Source organism: Oryx dammah, unplaced genomic scaffold (assembly GCF_014754425.2).
Source record: "Oryx dammah isolate SB20612 unplaced genomic scaffold, SCBI_Odam_1.1 HiC_scaffold_18, whole genome shotgun sequence".
NCBI lineage: Eukaryota > Metazoa > Chordata > Mammalia > Artiodactyla > Bovidae > Oryx > Oryx dammah.
Window position 1 is genome coordinate 33259679 of NW_024070202.1, and position 21934 is coordinate 33281612.

The 21934-nt window shown below is 40.2% G+C and overlaps 1 protein-coding gene across 2 annotated transcripts in view; it reads right to left on the reverse strand.

The window, feature by feature from the left end:
• The window catches only part of RUNDC3B (RUN domain containing 3B), a 171218-nt gene that overhangs the window by 24558 nt on the left and 124726 nt on the right, over window positions 1–21934 (reverse strand). Inside the window, exon 9 of one of the 2 annotated variants that reach the window (XM_040260685.1) lies at window positions 3391–3537. The exons of the other annotated variant lie outside the window; for it this stretch is intronic. Coding sequence (XP_040116619.1) covers window positions 3391–3537 — 147 coding nt within the window. The remainder of the gene's footprint in view (window positions 1–3390; window positions 3538–21934) is intronic. 2 annotated transcript variants of the gene reach the window in all.

The following is a 21934-nucleotide window of genomic DNA, read 5'->3' on the forward strand; positions in this document are numbered from 1 at the left end:
AAGGAAGGGGTATAATAAAATCCCACATAACTAACCTTGTCAGTCTAAATAATCTAGAAACAAATTTGAAATGATATGTTTAAAGCTTTATAAATAGTGTAGTAAATGGAAATAAATTTAAGATCTCTTGTGAAAGGGGTCCTTCCATGATAAGGTGATCACAGCCAAGTTATCCAACGGGTCATTTTACCACAAAATTCATTACATCAAACCGTACACTCTCTTTCTTCTAAAACCCAAGTGGGCAAATACATTTACAGAGCCTCTGGAGAAATTACCTACAGACCTTCCACATCCTTAGCATGAAATTTCAATGATTCATTACAGGGTCAGTTTCTTTCTCCATATTGTTAAGAGCGCTAATATTCCCTGTTAAGGAGGCTCTGGCTACCTCCTTCATGATTTGCAGTTTCTCACAAATGTTTGTTGGACTTATTTAAGACACTGATAAAATGAAGAGGAAATTGGTGATCAGCTCAGTTCTATAGCTTTGGCCTGTATTATAAATTTGAGGAGAGCCAAAACTGTATCTTGATGAAAAGCTATGATGTGTCTCAAACATGATTTATATACAGTACTACTCTGTTCTGAAAATCCATTTCTACATGAAAAAGTTGGTATTATTAATTTCAAACAACTGGGAATTTGTTGGTTATTTTAAATTTAGATAGGGCTTTAACAGCTCTCTAAGAAATAGCAGGATATCAGGTGAATGGTACTGTCCAAACATTAAAGATATAAGGCTATATAAGAGTCCAAACAGAAAAGATTATATAGACTATAAATAAATAGACTTATCAGAAAGGGATCAGGTGCCAGGCAATTTACTACCTCAGATGACTCTTACAATTCCGTTTAAATAAGCATTACCCCCACCCCAGTATTACATGTGCAGAAACAAAAAGCAAGGAGTCATGCTTAGTGTTAAACAGCAAGGAAGCAACAGAAATACGTTCAAATCCTGACTTTAAACTCTAGGTACAGGGATCTCAGCACTGCACCCCAAGTGCGTACTTTTGTTCAGGGATATCAGTTTGGCAATAGGGTCACAGAAAAGCAGTGCCAACATCAGAGGTCTGGCGAGATTAAAGACTGATGATGCCAGGAAGGAAAGGGTATCCTTTCTTAACCTAATGGAGAAACCAAGTCAAGAGGGACAAAATCTGGGTCCATTCTAAACAGGCAGTTTCGCTGCATTCTTTTCTGAGACTGCAGTCTGCAGTTACTCTTGTTGCTACTACAATATTTTGTAGAAGACAGCCACTATTACTACATGCAGAGGTAACCCAGAAATAAATCTTCCACTTGGATGTCCTCACTGGTTCCCCAGTGGGCAGCTCTATGGGCAGGCAGTGGTATGTACATGCCTTTCTGCTAAAATATTTTACCACCCACTATGTAAAGTGACAACATAGATATTGCAATAAAAAGCACAGTTACTAGTCTTTTGTCAGGATGTAGTAATATTTTTGCAGTTATAAAGCAGGAGCATCTTATGTTATAGATAAGTATACCAAGTATTGCTATAGCCAGTCCAGGTTTGATACATGATACAGGATGCTTGAGGCTGCTGCACTGGGATGACCCAGAGGGATGGTATGAGGAGGGAGGTGGGAGGGAGGTTCAGGATGGCGAACACGTGTATACCCGTGGCAGATTCATGTTGATGTATGGCAAAACCAATACAATATTGTAAAAGTAATTAACTTCCAATTAAAATAAATAAATTTATATTTAAAAAAAGAAAAAAATTCAAGTTTTCAATTATAAATCAGAAATACAAATAAATATTTTTGCCTACATTAAATGTGTCAAAGAAAGATAAAATTATATCCTAGCATAATAAGATATATTGTAGTTATTTATACCTTTCATAGGATATAAGGGGAACTAGGTTCCAATTCATGAAAGACCCAGTCAACACCTTGACTCATGCTCAGTGTGGTGCAGGAGATGATGAAGAGAGTTCTACTGATTCATTTTGTAAATAACTGGCTCCCTATTTATCTCTAACAATCAATGAAACTAACAGGCAAGTAAACATAAAAGCCTCCAGCAATCTTTTTTAAACAACAAAAGGTAAAAATTTATTTTGAGTTCTATCTCTGAAATGAGAAAAATCACAGAGGAAAGCAGGCAGAAATTAGGTCTGTGCTAAGGCATTCCTTGTAGAAATGCCAGGCCACTAATTACCTAGTGAAAGGTGGCCTATGAAGCACAAAAAGAAGTATATTGCTCTACCAGTGAAGGGCTTCCCAGGAGGCTCAGTGGTAAAGAACCTGCCTGCCAATGCAGGAGACACACGATACGTGGGTTCACTCCCTGGGTTGGGAAGATCCCCTAGAAGAGGAAATGACAACCCACTTCAGTACTCTTGCCTGGTTAAATCCCATGGACAGAGGAGCTTGGAAGGCCACAGTCCATGGGGCTGCAAAGAGTTGGGCACAACGGAGTATGCACGCACTACCAGTGAAATTTTTAAAAGGGCTCTTAAAAAAAGAAAAAGAAAAACAGAAAAAAAAAAACAAAGAGAGAGAGGGGGATGAAAAAAAAAAGAAGAGAGAAGAGAGGGAGGAGACAGGGAAACAGATGAAGGAGGGACAAAGGTAAGGGGAGAGAGAACCAAAGGAGACAGAGGGGGAGCAGGGAAAACTATCAGAAAAGTCAGCTGAAGATATAACAATAAAGACACTGAAAACAATTACCATGATGGGAAAGTGACTAAAAGCCGAAAGAAGGTAACACAATTTCCAAGTTCTGAAATGAAGACTACCTAAAGAAAGACAGCCTAAGATTGTGCGCTCTCAACAGGGGAAACAGTTTCTAAGTGAAACCGTCCTGAATCCTGGGACAAAGAAATAGGAAAAGGATCTTGTGGCCGTGGGTGGAGTGATTTTATCTCAATATCCCCCCAAAATTAGATTTATTGAAAAATGAACAGAACTCTTTCAGACCCACCAAGAACAAGTAAATTTCTTTCTACCCTTTTATGACATGGAATTTTGTGTTCAAGCATGAAAATTAGTTCTAATGTAAAAACAAACACCACAGCTAGAATTCAAATACAGATGGCTCATTAAAATACAAGCTCACTGACATAACTGAAGGACTGGCTGAAGATTCAGTACAGGAGAAGTAGGTAGCTAATGTAATACTACCTAAGCGTTTCTCAATGTCTTTACTTCTCCAGGGTGCCTTGGCTTTGTAACATTACCACATTCACAGCCTTAATATAACCTTACCAAGCCAAAATAGTCTTAAATCCTACTTTTGCTCTGAGCTAATAATGAATTCAGAAAAGTATTAGAAACCAAAGTGGACAGTCATATGTTTCGGTACAACTAAGTTTGTAATTAGTTGGGGGGGAAAAAAAAAAAGTGTTACACTTACTCATACCACTGTTTATTGTGTTTTCGGTAAAGCAACGTATCCAAGGCAACAGCATTGACATCCAGAGCTCCTGGGGAAGGCCACTGGTTGGTGAGGTGGGCAGTTAACTCTTGTCTCGATCTTAAATCATTATTCTTTAGCACAGTCCTGTGAATATTAAGATGGTGAGTGCTTTTGTCTTCACTGTTCTGCAATGGCAGAGGAACCTAACGGTATCAATTTAGGCCCCCAAATGCACCTTTTAAAAATGGTATTAACAGACTGGGGACAGAGCTACAGGAAGGCTGGTTGGGCTAAGACTGCTCTGTCTCCTGCAGTATGTGTTTCTCATCCTTTCTCTACCTGCTGTAACAAATCGCTACCTGTGAAATTCAGGCTTCCTATCTTTTCCCCAGAGATATTATAACGGACTAAGGGACCCAAGCTGCCCTTGACATCTTAACTAATAATAATGGTGATATCTTAAAAGCTACAGGTGATCAGATGCCAATAAGAACCATATAAGAGAGTGGAGATTCCATCTGTATGATTATCTAGCTTCAAAATTCACAATCTTGAAGTAATAGTAAACAAAAGAATTAAATAAAATATAGAAAAATATAAAATAAAAACTATGAGGTTCCTGTAACTGTTCTTGATAGAAATGACTACCAGTAAATCTTTATGAAAATAATTTCCTCAATGACAACTGCATTGAACCATATACTCTATCAGAAATTTTCTACAGAATGAAGCCACTGTAACAACTCATGGTTTTATTTTCATCTTTTGTAAAGCTATTACTCATTAATACAACTTAGAAAAGAACTAGCTTTCTGCCAATATTTCAATTTCACAAAACTAATTCAACATTTGAACTGTTAGTTCAATTAAAAGCATAATTCTTTTTGCAAAGCTCTAATTCTACCTCTAAAATACCTTGAAATATCACCTAGGCAACCTGCATTCTCAAGCAGGAGTCCAGGACTTTAGTGTCCCAAGGTTCTGAGCAATCAGCTCAGAAGCAGGAAGTAAAATGTGCTTTCCACTAACTTTCAGAGACCACAGTCCTGTTGTGGGTGGCAGACAGTCATCAGTGTACTAGCTAGCAAGACAATCCTGCACTAGAGAAGGCCAACCTGCACAACACCACTGGCTATTAACCATGACTCTAATGGAGTAATCCCACTTTTAAATGTTTCTACAAACTACAAACAAATATTCCAATTTTATAGAGATCTGATTTTATCTGTGTGCATTTAAAATATTTGTACCACTATGTCCATAAAGAAACATTATTTGATGTAAACAACAGACTTTCTCCTAAAATTGGAATACTAGAAATGAAATAGGCAGAGTTCAGTGAGAATGTCTCCCATTAAGATACTACCTTAGGCAAGGTTCAACTATTTCATTTCACTAGAGAAGGAATGAAACATTTTAAAAAGACTTCTAGAGTACTTTAACATTAGTTTTTACAAAAACAGTAGAGAGGGATTAGAAAACTTCTAAGACTGACAAAAAAATTGTGTAAAGCAGAAATGGTGGTTACTGGCCAGAGAATCTATTAAAATCAACTATCTTTATTTTGGGCTCTATTACTACATTTTTCTCTTTCACATACTCTTTAGGGTTTCCAGTGGTTTTCACTGGAAAACAGAATCTCGAAGGCATAACTGGCCCACAGGAAATATTCACAGCAGAATACAAGAAAGGCACATAGGCATCTGAGGAAAGGACAATGGCAAAACTCAGTTAATGAAAAGTAAGCGCACCACCTCCACTTCAGAATATGTTGTGGAAAGTGAAAACTTTTACACCACATAGAATGGAAAAAGGGATTGAATTTTCACAGAACTTTTTACACACTATTTGCCCGTGGATAATTTTTGCCCATTGATGAATTAGATATTGTCTTTTTCTGTGGGAACCTGCCTGTCCTCTGGAACAGGATGTAAGAGATTTCAGTGTATTGAACAGGCCTAGTTTTTCATCCATGTCACACTGGTTCCCACCATCTGTGAGGAATGTGGACAGAGGAAATCCTAGCGCCTGCCCTGCGGCGGTGGAAAGGAAAGCTTCCTGGAGGATCCTGGTATGGGGACCCTTGCTCTTACCACCCCCGTACACTAGGGGGCAGGCAAGTGAACTGGTTAGGTTGGGAACCCCACCCCTGAATTCCAAATCTTGACCAGAGTTCTCTTCGGGTGATAAACAGACAAGCAGTTTATTTGTTCTAGCAGTGAGGTCCTGACCAAAATATACCAGTAAAGAGACATTCCTATTTCCCAACCGTCTGAAGGAGCTCGACCTGCTGCTAACATTTAAGGTTAATAATTCTACAGAAAGATGCACTAAGAGAAAATTGTTTAATTTACTAAGAAAGTAGAAATAATATATGTATTCCAACTAATTTTTAACAGCCTTCCTGTAGCATTTACCTCTGAATTGGTGGATAACTAATTTCTCTTTAGATTCTCAGTAGGAATTATTTAGGAATTTGGCCACACCCACACAATTCAGTCTTATCCTCCTCAGCTTTACTGAAGTATAATTGATAATTTAAAATTGTATATTTAAAGTAAACAACTTGATGATTTGATATACAATGTGAAATAATAACCACACTCAAACTAATTAACACATCCAACACCTAACATAGTTAACTTCTTTTTTTTTGTGATGAGAACACTTAAGATCTACCCTGTTAGAAAATTTCAAGTATACAATAATGTTAACTACAGTCACTTTGTCATACATTAGATCTCCAGAATTTGTTCATCTTACATAATTGAAACTCTGTACTCCTGAACTTTATCTCCATAAATCCCTGCCTCTCCAAGCTCTGATAACAATCATTTCATTCCATTTCTGTGAATTTGACTTCTTTGGAGTTCACATATAAGTGGGATCATACAGTTTTTGTCTTTCTGCATCTAATTTATTTCACTTAGCATAATGTCATCCATGTTGTCATGAATGGTAGGATTTCCTTCATTTTTAAGGCCACATTATCATCCATTGTATATGTTTGTATATAGACACAGACTCTTTATATATCACATATTCTTTATCCATTCACCCATGGACACATGGACACTGAAATTACCTCTATCTCTTGGTTACTATTACTAATGCTGAAATTAACATGACAGTGTGCTATCGCTTCAAGAGAAAGGCTTTAATCTCCTAGGCCTTCCCTGAATTCCAAAGAGATTCAAGCAGTTTTGAATTTAGGGAAATGAGGGGGTGCAGATACAAAGGAAAAGCAGTCAAGAAACAACAGCTCACATAAACAGAAAATTATAGCAGACTGACAAAAGAAATCAAAGATGATACAAACAATTGGGGAGATATATCATGTTCCTGGATTGGGAGAAATGGACACTGTGAAAATGACAATCCTACCAGAAGCAATCTACAGATTCAATGCAATCTCTATCAAATTACCAGTGGCATTTTTCACAAAACTAAAACAAAAAAATTTCAAAACTTGTATGGAAACACAAAAGACCCCAAAAAGGCAAAGCAATTTTGAGGGAAAAGAATGGAGCTGGAGGAATCAACCTCCTGACTTCAGACTATACTACAAAGCTACAATCACCAAGACAATATAGTACTGGCACAAAAGCAGAAATATAGACCAATGGAACAAGATAGAACGCCCAGAGATAAAATTACACACCCATGGGCACCTTGTCCTTGACAAAGGGGGCAAGAACATACAATGGAGAAAAGACAGTCTCTTCAATAAGTGGTACTGCGAAAACTGACAGCTACGTGTAAAAGAATGAAATTAGAACACTTCCTAATACCACACACAAATATACACTCAAAATGGATTAAAGACCAAATGCTAAGACCAGAACCTCTAAAATTCTTAGAGGAAAACACAGGCAGAAGGCTTTTTAACAAAAACTACACCAAGATCCTCTATGAGCCACCTTCTAGAGTAATGGAAATAAAAATAAACAAGTGGGACCTAACTAAACTTAAAAAGTTTTTGCACAGCAAAGGAAACTATAAAAAAGGTGAAGACTACCCTCAGAATGGGAGAAAATAACATCAAGTAAAACAATTGACAAAAGATTAATCTCCAAAATATACAAGTAGCTCATGCAGCTCAATACCAGAAAAACAAACAACCCAATCAAAAAGTGGGCAGAAGACCTAAACAGACATTTCTCCAAAGAAGACATACAGATGGCCAACAGTCACATAGAAAAATGCTCAACATTGCTCATTATTAGGGAAATGAAAATCAAAACTACAATGAGGTATTACATCATACCAGTCAGAATGGCCATCATCAAAAAATCTACAAATAATAAATGCTGGAGAGGGTGTGGAGAAAAGGAAACCCCTTGCCCTGTTGGTGGGAATGTGAATTCATACAGCCACTATATATAACAGAATATTGTTGCTGTTGTTCAGTCACTCAGTTGTGTCTGATTCTTTGTAACCCCTCTGGACTGTAGCCTGCTGGGTTCCTCTGTCCATGGGATTCTCCAGGCAAGAATACTAGAGTGGGTTTCCATTTCCTTCTCCAGTAGAACAGTATGGATATTCCTTAAAAAACTAGGAATAAAACTACCATATGACCCAACAATCCTACTATTGGGCATATACTTCGAGAAAACAGTAATTGAAAAAAACACATACCCCAGTGTTCACTGCAGCACTATTTACAATAGCTAGGACATGGAAGAAACCTAGATACCCATCAACAGATGAATAGATAAAGAAGCTGTGGTACATATATACAACGGAATAGTAAGCCATAAAAAGAAATGCATTTGAGTCAGTTCTAGTGAGGTGGATGAACCAAGAGCCTATCAAACAGATAAGTCAGAAAGAAAAAAACAAACTTCTTATATTCACATATATATAGGGAATCTAGAAAGGTGGTACTGATAAGCCTACTTTCAGGGCACTAGTGGAGACACAGCCACAGAGAAAAGACTTATGGACACAGTGGGGGAAGGAGATGGTGGACCAATTGAGAGTAACATGGAAACATGTATGTTACCAAATGTAAAATAGATAGCCAGTGGGAATATGCTGTATGATGCAGGGAGCCCAAATTTGGTGCTCCTTGACAACCTAGAGGGATGAGATGGGGTGGGAGGTGGGAGGGAGGTTCAAGAATGTTGATGTATGGCAGAAACCAACACAATATTGTAAAGTAATTATCTTCCAATTAAAGACAAAACACTAAAAAAAAACAGCTCAGTGATAACAGAGTCTTAATTCCTCCTCAAGGGATATACCTAACAACCTGACACATATTTTTGAGTTGTTCTGTAGGAACTAAGATCCCCACCCAGGTGGGGGATGGCGATGACATACAGGTACAAGCACTGGACCTCAGACTGGCTGAAAGGTCGATGATTAAGATTCCTGAAATACCACCCTGTTACATTACCACTAACCAATGAGAAGAAGGTCATGGCCCCTGCAACCCTCATCCCAACTGTTGCTTTTAAGACCACTATGCCCTGGCCAGCCAGTAAGATGGATCTGAGACAAACCTCTGTCTTCCTTCCATCTTCTTGGTCAGCACCCTTTTGATCAACAAACCTTTCCTTGCTCCCAAGTCTGACTGTTCAGTTTGTTTGGTCTCACTGTGCATGGGGCACATGAACTTGGGTTTGATAACAACCCTAATTTCCCTCCCTTTGGGTAAATACTCAGATGTGTGACTGAGGGACCACACAGTAGTTCTACTTTTAATTTTTTCCCGGATGATGAGTGAAGTTGAACACCTTTCCACACATACCTGCTAGGGAATTCCTATGCCTTCTTTGGAGAAATGCCTATTCAAGTCCTTCACCTATTTTAAAAAAAAGTTATTTTTGCTACTGAGTTGTATAAGTTCCTTAAATATTCTGGAAATTAATTATGTAAGGCAGCAATATCTGCCACCCTAAAAATGTGCCTCTTTGGCATGAGAATTAATTTAGACTGATTGTTTTCAGGGAGGAAAAGACAGCTCAAAAGTCTGTCTTATTTTACATTCCTGTTAGCTACCTAAAGAATTTAGATTCTGTTCCAGGAATAGAGCTATTACTGAAAATACATACAAAGAATATGTAATCCAAGTCTATGTCCCAACCACTGATGCCAAAGAATCTGAAATTGACCAGTACTATGAAGACCTACAATACCTTCTAGAACTAACACCAAAAAAAAAAAAAAATACATCCTTTTCATCACAGGGATTGGAATGCAAAAGTAGGAAGTCAAGAGATAGCTGGAATAACAGGTAAGCTTGCTGTCGGAGTACAAAATGAAGTAAGGCAAAGGCTAACGGAGTTTTTCCAAGAGAACACACTGGCCATAGTAAACATCCTCTTCCAACAGTACAAGAGACAACACTACACATGGACATTGCTGTTGTTCAATCACTAATTCATGCCCGACTCTTTGTGACCCCGTGGACTACAGCACTGCCAAGGCTTCCCTGTCCCTCACCATCTCCCGAAGCTCACCCAAGTTCATGTCCATTGAATTAGTGCTGTTATCCAACGATCTCGTCCTCTGCTGTCTCTTCTCCTTTGCCTTCAATCTTTCCCAGCATCAGGGTCTTTTCCAATAAGTCGGCTCTTCCCATTACATGGCCAAAGTATTGGAGCTTCAGCATCAGTCCTTTCAGTGAATATTCAGGGTTGATTTCCCTTGGGATTGACCAGTTTCATCTTCTTGCTGTGCAAAAGGGCTAAGAGTCTTCTCCAACACCACAGTCTGAAAGCATCAGTTCTTCAGCACTCAGCCTTCTTTATGGTCCACTCGAACATCTGCACGTGACTACTAGAAAAACCAGAACTTTGACTATACAGACCTGTGTCAGCAAAGTGCTGTCTTTGTTTTTTAATAAGCTGTTTAGGTTTGTCAAAGCCTTCTTTCCAAGAAGCAAGTGTCATTCCACGGCTGCAGTCACTATCCCAAGTGATTTGGGAGCCCAACAGAAACCTTGACACTGCTTCCATGTTTGTGACTCCTATTGGCCAGGAAGTGATGGAACCAGACGCCATGATCTTGGTTTTTTAGTGCTGAGTTTTAAGCCAGCTTTTCCACTCTCCTTTACCTTCATCAAGAGGCTCTTTAGTTCCTCTTTGCATTTGGCCATTAAAGTGGCATCATCTGCATATCTGAAGTTGTTAATATTTCTCCCAGCAATCTTGATTCCAGCTTATACCTCATCCAGCCCAGCATTTCACATGATGTACTCTGCATAGAAATTAAATAAACAGGGTGACAATACACAGCCTTGCTGTATTCCTTTCCCGATTTTGAACCAGTCAGTTGTTCCATATAAGGTTCTAATGGTTACTTCTTGACCTGCATACAGGTTTCTCAGGATGCAGGTTAGGCAGTCTGGTGTTCCCGTTTCTTTAAAAATTTTCCACAGTTTGTTGCAATCCACACAGTCCGAGGCTTTTGCAGAGCCTAAGTTCCACTTGACTTCACATTCCAGGATGTGTGGTTTTAGGTGAGTCATCATACCATCATGGTTATCCGGGTCCTCAAGACCTTTTCTGTATAGTTCTTCTGTGTATTCCTGCCACCTCTTCTTAATCTCTTCTGCCTCTGTTAAGTCTTTACTGTTTTTGTCCTTTATCATGCCCATCCTTGCATGAAATGTTTCTTTGGTATCTCCAATTTCCTTGAAGAGATCTCTAGTCTTTCCCATTCTATTGTTTTCCTCTATTTCTTTGCATTGTTCATTAAAGAAGCCCTTCTTATTTCTCCTTGCTATTCTCTGGAACTCTGCATTTTTCCCCTTCTCCCTTGCTTTTCATTTCTCTTCTTTCCTCGACTATTTGTAAAGCCTCCTCAGACAACCACTTTTCCTTCTTATATTTCTTTTTCTTTGGGATGGTTTTAGTCACTGCCTACTGTACCATGTCATGAACCTCTGTCCATAGTTATTCAGGTACTGTCTACCAGATCTAATCTCTTGAACCTATTCATCACCTCTACTGTATAATCAGAAGGCATTTGATTTAGGTTATATCTGAATGGACTAGTGGTTTTCCTGACCTTTTTTATTTTAAGCCTGAATTTTGCTATAAGGAGCTGATGATATGAGCCACGGTCAGCTCCAGGCCTTGTTTTTGCTGACTGTATAGAGCTTCTCCATCTTTGGCTGCAAAGAATGTAATCATCACTCTGATTTCAGTATTGACCATCTGGTGATGTCAATTTATAAAGTCATCCCTAGTGTTACTGGAAGAGGATGTTTGCTATGACCAGTGCATTCTCTTGGCAAAACTTTGTTAGCCTTTGCCTTACTTCATTTTGTACTCCAAGGCCAAACTTGCTTGTTACTCCATGTATCTTTTGACTTCCTACTTTTACGTTCCAATTCCTATGATGAAAAGCATATCTATTTTTTTTTTTTAGTGTTAGTTCTAGAAGGTGTTGTAGGTCTTCATAAAATTGGTCAGCTTCAGGTTCCTTGGCATTAGTGGTTGGGGCACAGACTTGGATTACTGTGATGCTGAATGGTTTGCCTTGGAAACCAACCAAGATCAGCCTGTCATTTTTGAGATTGCACCCAAGTACTGCATTTCAGACTCTTTTGTTGACTATGAGGGCTACTCCATTTCTTCTAAGGGACTCTCGCCCACAGTAGTAGATATAATGCATGAATGCTTAATTGCTTCAGTTGTGTCCGACTCTTTGTGACCCCGTGGACTGTAGCCCACCAGGTTCCTCTGTCTATGGGATTTTCCAGGCAAGACTACTGGAGTGGGTTGCCATTTTCTTCTCCAGGGGGTCTCCCTGACCCAGGGGTCAGACCTGTGTCTCCTGCACCTCCTGCACTGCGGGCAGATTCTTTACCACTGAAGGTTATAGTTGATACAGTGGTCATCTGAATTAAATTTTCCCTTTCCTATCCATTTTGGTTCAATGATTCCTAAGAAGCTGACGTTCAATCTTGCCATCTCCTGCTTGACCACATCCAATTTACCTTGATTCATGGACCTAACATTCCAGGTTCCTATGCCATATTGTTCTTTACAGCACTGGATTTTACTCTCACCACCAGACACATCTAGAACTGGGCATTGTTTCTGCTTTGGCTCAGCCTCTTCATTCTTTTTGGAGCTATTTTTCCTTTCTTCCTCAGTAGCATATTGGACATCTTTCAACTTGAGCCAGTCTCTTCTTTCTGTGTCATATTTTTTTGCCTATTTATATAGTTCATGGGGTTCTATTGGCAAGAATACTGGAGTGATTTGCCATTCCCTTCTCTGGTGGACCATGTTTTGTCAGAACTCTCCACTATGACCATTACCATCACATGGACATCACAAGGTGGTTAATACAGAAATCAGATTAATTATGTTCTTTGCAGCCAAAGATGGAGAAGCTCTATACAGTCAGCAAAAAACAAGACCTGGCACTGACTGTGGCTCAGATCATCAGCTCCTTATAGCAAAATTCAGGCTTAAATTGAAGAAAGTAGGGAAAAACCACTTGGCCATTCAGGTATGACCTAAATCAAATCCTTTATGATTATACAGTGGAGGTAATTAATAGATTCAAGGGATTAGACCTGGTAGACAGAGTGCCAGACGAATTGCAGACAGAGGTTCATGACACTGTACAGGAAGCAGTGACTAAAACCATCCCAAAGAAAAAGAAATGCTAGAAGGAAAAGTAGTTCTCTGAGGAGGCTTTACAAATAGCTGAGGAAAGAAGAGAAGCAAAAGGCAAAGGAGAAAGGGAAAGATGCAGAGTTCCAGAGAATAGCAAGGAGAGATAAGAAGGACTTCTTACATGAACAATGCAAAGAAATAGAGGAAAACAATAGAATGGGAAAGACTAGAGATCTCTTCAAGGAAATTGGAGATACCAAGGGAACAGTTCATGCACAGATGGGCTTGTTAAATGACAGAAATCGTAAGGACCTAATAGGAGCAGAAGAGATTAAGTGTTAAAGTGTTGCACGCAGTATGGCATCAGATTTGGAAAACTGAGTAGTGACAGGACTTGAAAATTTCATTTGTCATTCCAATCCCAAAGAAGGGCAATGCCAAAGATTGTTCAAACTACCATATAACTACACTCATTTCACGTGATATTCAGGTTATACTCAAAATCCTTCAAGCTAGGCTTTAGCAGCACATGAACCAAGAACTTCCAGATATAAAAGCTGGGTTTAGAAAAGGCAGAGGAACCAGAGATCAAATTGCCAGCATTCACTGGATCATAGAGAAACCAAGGGAATTCCAGAAAAATATCTACTTCTGCTTCATTGACTACACAAAAGCCTTTGACTGTGTGGATCACAACAAACTGTGGAAAATTCTGAAAGAGATGGGAGTACCAGACCACCTTACTTGTCTCTTGAGAAACCTGTATGCGGGTCAAGAAGCAACAGTTAGAAACAGACATGAAACAATGGACTGGTTCAAAATTGGGAAGGCAGTAAGATAAGTCTGCATATTGTCACCCTGTTTATTTAATTTCTATGCAGAGTATATCATGCGAAATGCTGGGCTGGATGAATCACACATTGGAATCAAGACTGCTGGCAGCAGGATGGGATTGGAAGTGGGAGGGAGGTTCAAGACGGAGGGGACATATGTATACCTATGGTTGATTCATGTTGATATATGGCAGAAGCCAACACAATATTGTAAAGCAATTATCCTTCAATTATAAATAAAAACATTAAAAAAAACTGCCAGAAGAAATTTTTCACAACCTCAGATATGCAGATAACACCACTCTAATGGCATGAAGAGAAGAGAAACTAAAGAGCCTCTTTAAGAGGGTGAAAGAGAAGAAGGAAAAAACTGGCTTGAAACTCAACATTAAAAAAACTAAGATCATGGCATCCAGTCCCAACACTTCATGGCAAATAGGAGGGCAAAAAATGGAAACAGTGGCAGGTTTTATTTTCTTGGGCTCCAAAATCACTGCAGATGGTGACTGCAGCCATGAAATTAAAAGACACTTGCTCCCTGGAAGGAAAGTTAGGCAAAGACACCACTTTGCTGACAAAATCTGTGTAGTCAAAGGTACGGTTTTTCCAGTAGTCATGTGAGATTTGGACCATAAAGAAGACTGAGAGCCAAAGCACTGATGCTCATGAACTGTGGTGTTGGAGAAGACTCTCTGAGAGTCCCCTGGACAATAAGAAGATCAGTCAATTCTAACGGAAATCAACCCTGACTATTCAATGGAAGGACTAATGCTGAAGCTGAAGCTCCAATACTTTGACCACCTGATGCAAAGAGACAATTCATTGGAAAAGACCCTGATGCTGGGAAAGACTGAGGGCAGGAGGAGAAGGGGGCAACAGAGGATGAGATGGTTGGATGTCATCAGTGGCTCAATGGACATGAGTTTGAGCAAACTCTGGGAGATATTTGAGGACAATGGAGACTGGTGTGCTATATATACTTCAAGGGTCTGCAAAGAGTCAGACACAACTTAGCGACTGAACAACAACCAGGAATAGAGCTATCACTGAAGATACCTAAAAAGAACATGGGCCAGGTATGTGAGGGGGAGATCAGGGTTGACCATGTCCCACTATTTCTGCATGGTCAAGCAAACGTCGTTTACCAAATGTTTTCCTTCTTATCTGAATGTAAATTTCATCCCTCCACTTAGCATTTCTAAACCACTGCTCCCAACAAATCACCTTCTTTTGTCTTTAGCTGCAAATGGCATTTAAAGCAAGGGTTTCAGCCAGAGTACCCTGGTGTCAAAAATGAAATCACACATTTTTTTTGGTACCCTCAATATTACACTCATTATTCTAAATGAAAGACAAAAAGAAAATTTCCAGTTTGGTCTCTTTCCTTCCTTTCAGAGATTAGGCTCAAGTCTACTGTTACTTACAAGCTCTTTTAAAAGGTGTAGAATCCATACTCTATATTTTGATAGCAGTGCTCAGTCAATTCAAAGCTATTATTCTGTTCATTTATTTGATTCCTTGTTCTGTGTCTCCATACTTCAGGGTTATCCTTTCTCCCTCATTTTGCTCCTTTCCCCATTCACCTCAGATGCTGTGCTGATGTTCATGATGAAGTTTTACTTACAGCCTCTAGTTATACATAAGGCATATAACACTTGGAACTTACCATTTAATATCTGTGGCTCCAAGTTTTCCTAAGTAACCCCAGAGGTCCATGATATGAGGCAATTTTTAATGTTGATAAGCTAACACATTTGAAGCCGATGTTTACAAGGCAAGTTCTGATGGCAAGTCCAGCAAATGCCCAAAACCCCTGCTGCACACTTTTGCTATCTTCTATGTATTATTTATTTCCTGATGTACTATAATTCTCAGGATATAGTCCAGCGCTATTTGTGACAGGGCACACTGAGAAAATCTTACGCTATAATCTTCATGAAGATAAAGGATCTAATCTAGCATGAGTAAGGGGCTTCCCTGGTGGCTCAGTGGTAAAGAACCCGCCTGCAATGCAAGAGATGCAGGTTCGACCCCTGGGTCAGGAAGATCCCCTGGAGGGGGACGTGGCAACCCACGCCAGTATTGGACCGACTGAAGCAACTGAGCACACACACATGTGCAGCACAAGTACAGTAATTCAGAATTTTACTCAAATGAGCAGAATGACTAGGGTAGAGAGACTGAAGTTCCAGACAGGGAAAGCCACCAAACATGAGGTGTGGATACACTTCTCCTCTTTTCCTCTCCTAGGAACACAGGATAAGAGCTACCTCCTTACAGCTGAAACAGGAAGGAAGTGGGTAGCGCATAACCTTTAAAATAATGACACAGCCTGAGGACACGACATACACTGATCAGAACCAAACAGGTCCAAGATGGCAGATGGGTCCACTTCCGCTAGACCTTGAGCCTCAATGTACATTCATTGTAACGCATCATCAAGCTAAATGATTCACCTCCAGGCACCATGACAGTTCCAAGGCCGATCATCAAAGACCAAAAAGTGAGTGGTGGCCCAGTTCCTGGAAATCTTTGCCCTTCCCCCCAATAGTTGGAATAATCCTCCCACTTAGCCTATGAAATTACCCAGCCCATAAAATCTAACCACAGGAGTATCACGAGGCTCCTCTTACCTTCTGAGATGGCCCGCACTCTGTGGAGTGTGTTTGTCTCTAAATAAATCCACTTTTTACCCATCCCTCTGTCTTTCACTGAATTCCTTCTGCAACAAAACATCAAGAACCAGAGCTTCATTAGGTCCTGAAACCAGGTGTCTGATCTCAGTTGGAAGAGTGGGTTTTGGCCAGGTTTCAGTCCTGGCCACGTGGGTTAGAGTACCACACTGAACAGTTTCACAGCCTCTCGTAGCTCCTTGGGAAGAGGAACAGGACCGTCACCCAGGCACTGTTTGTTACTGTTGGTGTCCGTGACTGCCGACTGCCTAAGGAAAACTCTATGAGGGCAGGAACCCTGTTTTATTCACTCCAGAATCACTAGCTACTAGAACAGAGCCTGGATCTTCATGGCATTCTCAGCATTTGTCAAATGAATGAATATAAATGCCAGAGAAGTTACAAAAGCAATTTTGTACCAAAAGAAGTAATAAGAATTTACTCTTTATTCATTAAAGTTTACCAGAATTGGAAAATTTACATAGCATTTTGAAAATCCTAACTTCTTCATAATTTCAATTTAAAATTTTCTTTAGTCATGTGTTTTGCTTTTTGTTAAATTTAGTCACAGACATGGGATAAAGATCACTTTTCAGTCATTCAAAAATTATAAATTATCTACCTATTTTTGTAAATGTTTGTAGTGATTCTTTGCATCACTTTACAGTTATTTCCCCTCGAATAAAACACTGAAAGAAAAAGCCTACCTAAGGAGCCAGGTATTCAAATATTATTATCTACCTATGAAGTATTCTTGCCCAAAAAGTTAATCCCAAATCTAAAAAGGTCTCTTAAATACTTTTCAATGTCTACATGTTTTAAAGAAATTGAAATACAATTGATTTCCAATACTCTATTAGTTTCAGGTATACAGCATAGTGAATAACTATTCACTATTTTTTGAATTATACTCCATCTATAATTAAAGTATTGGCTATATTCCCTGTGCTGTACATTACATCCTTGTATCTTATTTATCCTAGTTGAACTTTTCACCTTTACTTAAGAGTATCCTTTGAAAAGAAACATTAATGGGTAATTTAGAACCTCAAAAGACCCTCAAATGCCTCCTTATTTATTTTTCTGGCTGTGTTAGGTTTAAAACCAGGCCCCCTGCAGTGGAAACATGGTATCTTAACCACTGGACCACCAGTGAAGTCCCTAACCTCTTTTTTTATAGTAATTATTTCCTTGTTGTTCTTTGCCATCTTAACTACTGGAACCGCCAGGGAATTCCCTCAAATGCCTCCTTTTCCCTTTCATTGTAAAATATAAGATAAACTCTGGATCCTTAGAGGAATGACTGATTCCAGGACCAGAACTATCCAAGATCAGCCTGTGGTATCTTGTACCAGAAAGCAAGAAAGTTAGCAATGACAAATGTATCTTGTCAGAAGTATACAGGAATTAACATAAAGGCATTTCCATTAGTAAAGATTGGACAATCTGAGCATCAAAAAGAAAAATAAATTTAAGTGATAGAAGGACATTGAATATATGCATTTCTGCTGTAACCCAGAAACAAAACAAAACAGTGTTCAACCACACAACGAAAATAACTAGCCTGATGGGGAAAGGGCTTCACTGGTGGCTCAAATGGTAAAGAATCTGCATGCAATGCAGGAGACTTGTGTTCAATCCCTGGGTCAGGAAGATCCCCTGGATGAGGGAATGGCGACCCACTCCAGTATTCTTGCCTGGAGAATCCCCATGGACGAGTCTACAGTCCATGGGGTCACAAAGAGTCGGGTATGACTGAGCAACTTTCACTCACTTATGGGGAGAACAGGGCTATGGGATGACAACTCAAAGCCTATTCAACCTGCTAACTAGACCACTAAGAAAAACTGTGACAATCCTAACTAAACTTCAAACCTAATGTGAAATATTTGTTAAATTCCTATTAATTAAAGAAATGTTACAATAACTTTACAATGACAACAGCTTTAACAACGACAAACAAGTAAGAGCTACTTGATGGAAGATGGTCAAGGCTCCCGAGGTTGAGGTTTGCCATGAAGGCAAGGAAAAAACCGCACAAAGCTGCCTTCAGTTCAGTTCAGTTCAGTTGCTCAGTCGTGTCCAACTCTTTGCGACCCCATGAATTGCAGCACGCCAGGCCTCCCTGTCCATCACCAACTCCCGGAGTTCACTCAGACTCACGTCCATCGAGTCTGTGATGCCATCCAGCCATCTCATCCTCTGTCGTCCCCTTCTCCTCCTGCCCCCAATCCCTCCCAGCATCAGAGTCTTTTCCAATGGGTCAGCTCTTCACATGAGGTGGCCAAAGCACTAGAGTTTCAGCTTTAGCATCATTCCTTCCAAAGAAATCCTAGGGCTGATCTCCTTCAGAATGGACTGAAATCTGCCTTACTACAGGTCAATCATCTCCAAGTCCTAGCTCAACTTAGCTAGAGGAGAGCAGAGTGAAAATGTATTATGTACAGTTAGAGAGCGCCCTCTATTGGTGGTCTGAAGTATTTGCCTGTATTCAATTCAGTCAGTCATGTCTGACTCTTTGGGACCCCATGGACTGCAGCACCACAGGCTTCTCTGTCCATCATCAACTCCCGGAGTTTCCTTAAACTCATGTCCATTGAGTCGGTGATGCCATCCATCCATCTCGCTTTCTCCTCCTGCCTTCAGTCTTTTCCAGCAACAGGGTCTTTTCCAATGAGTCAGTTCTTTCCATCAGGCAGCCAAAGTATTGGAATTTCAGCTTCAGAATCAGTCCTTTCAATGAATATTCAGGACTGATCTCCTTTAGGATGGACTAGTTGGATCTCCTTGCAGTCCAAGGGACTCTCAAGAGTCTTCTCCAACACTACAGTTCAAAACCATCAATTCTATGGCGCTCAGCTTTCTTTATAGTCCAACTCTCACATCCATAAATGACCACTGGAAAAACCATAGCTTTGACTAGACGGACATTTGTTGTCAATGTAATGTCTCTGCTTTTTAATATTCTGTCTAGGTTGGTCATAACTTTTCTTCCAAGGAGTAAGCGTCTTTTAATTTCATGGCTGCAGTCACCATCTGCAGTGATTTTGGAGCCCCAAAAATAAAGTCTGTCACTTTTTCCATTGTTTCCCCATCTATTTGCCATGAAGTGATGGGACTAGATGCCATGATCTTCCTTTTCTGAATGTTGAGCTTTAAGCCAACTTTTTCACTCTCCTCTTTGACTTTCATCAAGAGGATCTTTAGTTCTTCGCTTTCTGCCATAAAGGTGGTGACATCTGCATGTGTGAGGTTATTGATATTTCTCCCGGCAATCTTGACTCCAGCTTGTGCTTCCTCCAGCCTAGCATTTCTCATGATGTACTCTGCATATACGTTAAATAAGCATGGTAACAATACTCAGCCTTTACGTACTCCTTTCCTGATTTGGAACCAGTCTGTTGTGCCATATCCAGTTCTAACTGTTGCTTCCTGACCTGCATACAGATTTCTCAAGAGGCAGGTCAGGTGGTCTGGTATTCCCATCTCTTTCAGAATTTTCCACAGTTTGTGGTGATCCACACAGTCAAAGGCTTTGGCATAGTCAATAAAGCAGAAATAAATGTTTTTCTGGAACTCTTCTGCTTTTTTGATGATCCAGCAGATGTTGGCAATTTGATCTGTGGTTCCTCTGCCTTTTCTAAAAACCAGCTTGAACATCTGGAAGTTCACAGTTCACGTACTGCTGACGCCTAGCTTGAATAATTTTGAGCATTAATTTACTAGCGTGTGAGATGAGTGCAATTGTGCGGTAGTTTGAGCATTCTTTGGCATTGCCTTTCTTTGGACATTGGAATGAAAACTGACCTTTTCCAGTCCTGTGGCCACTGCTGAGTTTTCCAAATTTGCTGGTATATTGAGTGCGGCACTTTCACAGCATCATCTTTCAGGATTTGAAATAGCTCAACTGGAATTCCATCACCTCCACTAGCTTTGTTCGTAGTGATGCTTTCTAAGGCCCACTTGACTTCACATTCCAGGATGTCTGGCTCTAGATGAGTGATCACACCATCGTGATTATCTGGGTCATGAAGATCTTTTTTGTACAGTTCTTCCGTGTATTCTTGCCACTTCTTCTTAATATCTTCTGCTTCTGTTAGGTCCCTACCATTTCTGTCCTCTATCGAGCCCATCTTTGCAAGAAATGTTCCCTTGGTATCTCTAATTTTCTTGAAGAAATCTCTAGTCTTTTCCATTCTGTTGTTTTCCTCTATTTCTTTGCACTGATCACTGAGGAAGGCTTTCTTATCTCTCCTTGCTATTCTTTGGAACTCTGCATTCAGATAGATTTATCTTTCCTTTTCTCCTATCCTTTTCACTTCACTTCTATTCACAGCTATTTGCAAGGCCTCCTCAGACAACCATTTCGCTTTTTTTGTGTTTCTTTTTCTTGGGGATGGTCTTGGTCCCTGTCTCCTGTACAATGTCACGAACCTCTGTCCATAGTTCATCAGGCACTCTGTCTATCAGATCTAATCCCTTGAATCTATTTCTCACTTTCACTGAGAGATCTTAAGGGATTTGATTTAGGTTGTACCTGAATGGTCTAGTGGTTTTCCCTACTTTCTTCCATTTAAGTCTGAATTTGGCAATAAGGAGTTCATGATCTGAGCCAGTCAGCTCCTGGTCTTCTTTTTCTTGACTGTATAGAGCTTCTCCATCTTTGGCTGCAAAGAATATGATCAATCTGATTTCGGTGTTGACCATCTGATGATGTCCATATGTAGAGTTTTCTCTTCTGTTGTTGGAAGAGGGTGTTTGCTATGACCAGTGCGTTCTCTTGGCAAAACTCTTTGCCCTCCTTCATTCTGTTCTTCAAAGCCAAATTTGCCTGTTACTCTATGTGTTTCCTGACTTCCTACTTTTGCATTCCAGTCCCCTATAATGAAAAGGACATCTTTTTTGGGTGTTAGGTCAGGAGCGGTGGCTGCACTTTGCTGGAGCATCCATGAGTAGATACCCCATGTCCAAGGTCAGAGAAACCCCAGCAAGATGGTAGGCGCTGGAGCTGCTGTGAGGAGAGACCCCATGTCCAAGGGCAAAGGAGAAGCCCCAGCAAGATGGTAGGAGGGGCAAATTTGCATTTAGAATCAAACCCCATTTCCACCAGAGACACTCAGAGGGCTCAAACAAACCTTGTGCACACCAGCACCCACGGACCCCACAGAGACTGAGACAGAACTGTGTCTGAGCGTCTCCTGTGGAGGTGTGGGTCAGCAGTGGCCTGCCACAGGGGCAGGGGCTCCGGGTGCAGCAGACTTGGGTATGGCATAAGCCCTCTTGGAGGAGGTTGACATTCACCCCACCATAGAGCTGCCAGAACTCACACAGGACTGGGAAATAGAATCTTGGAGGGCACAACAGAACCCTGTGTGCACCAGGACCCAGAAGAAAGGAGCAGTGACCCCACAAGAGACTGACCCAGACTTGCTGGGAGTGTCCAGGGGTCTCC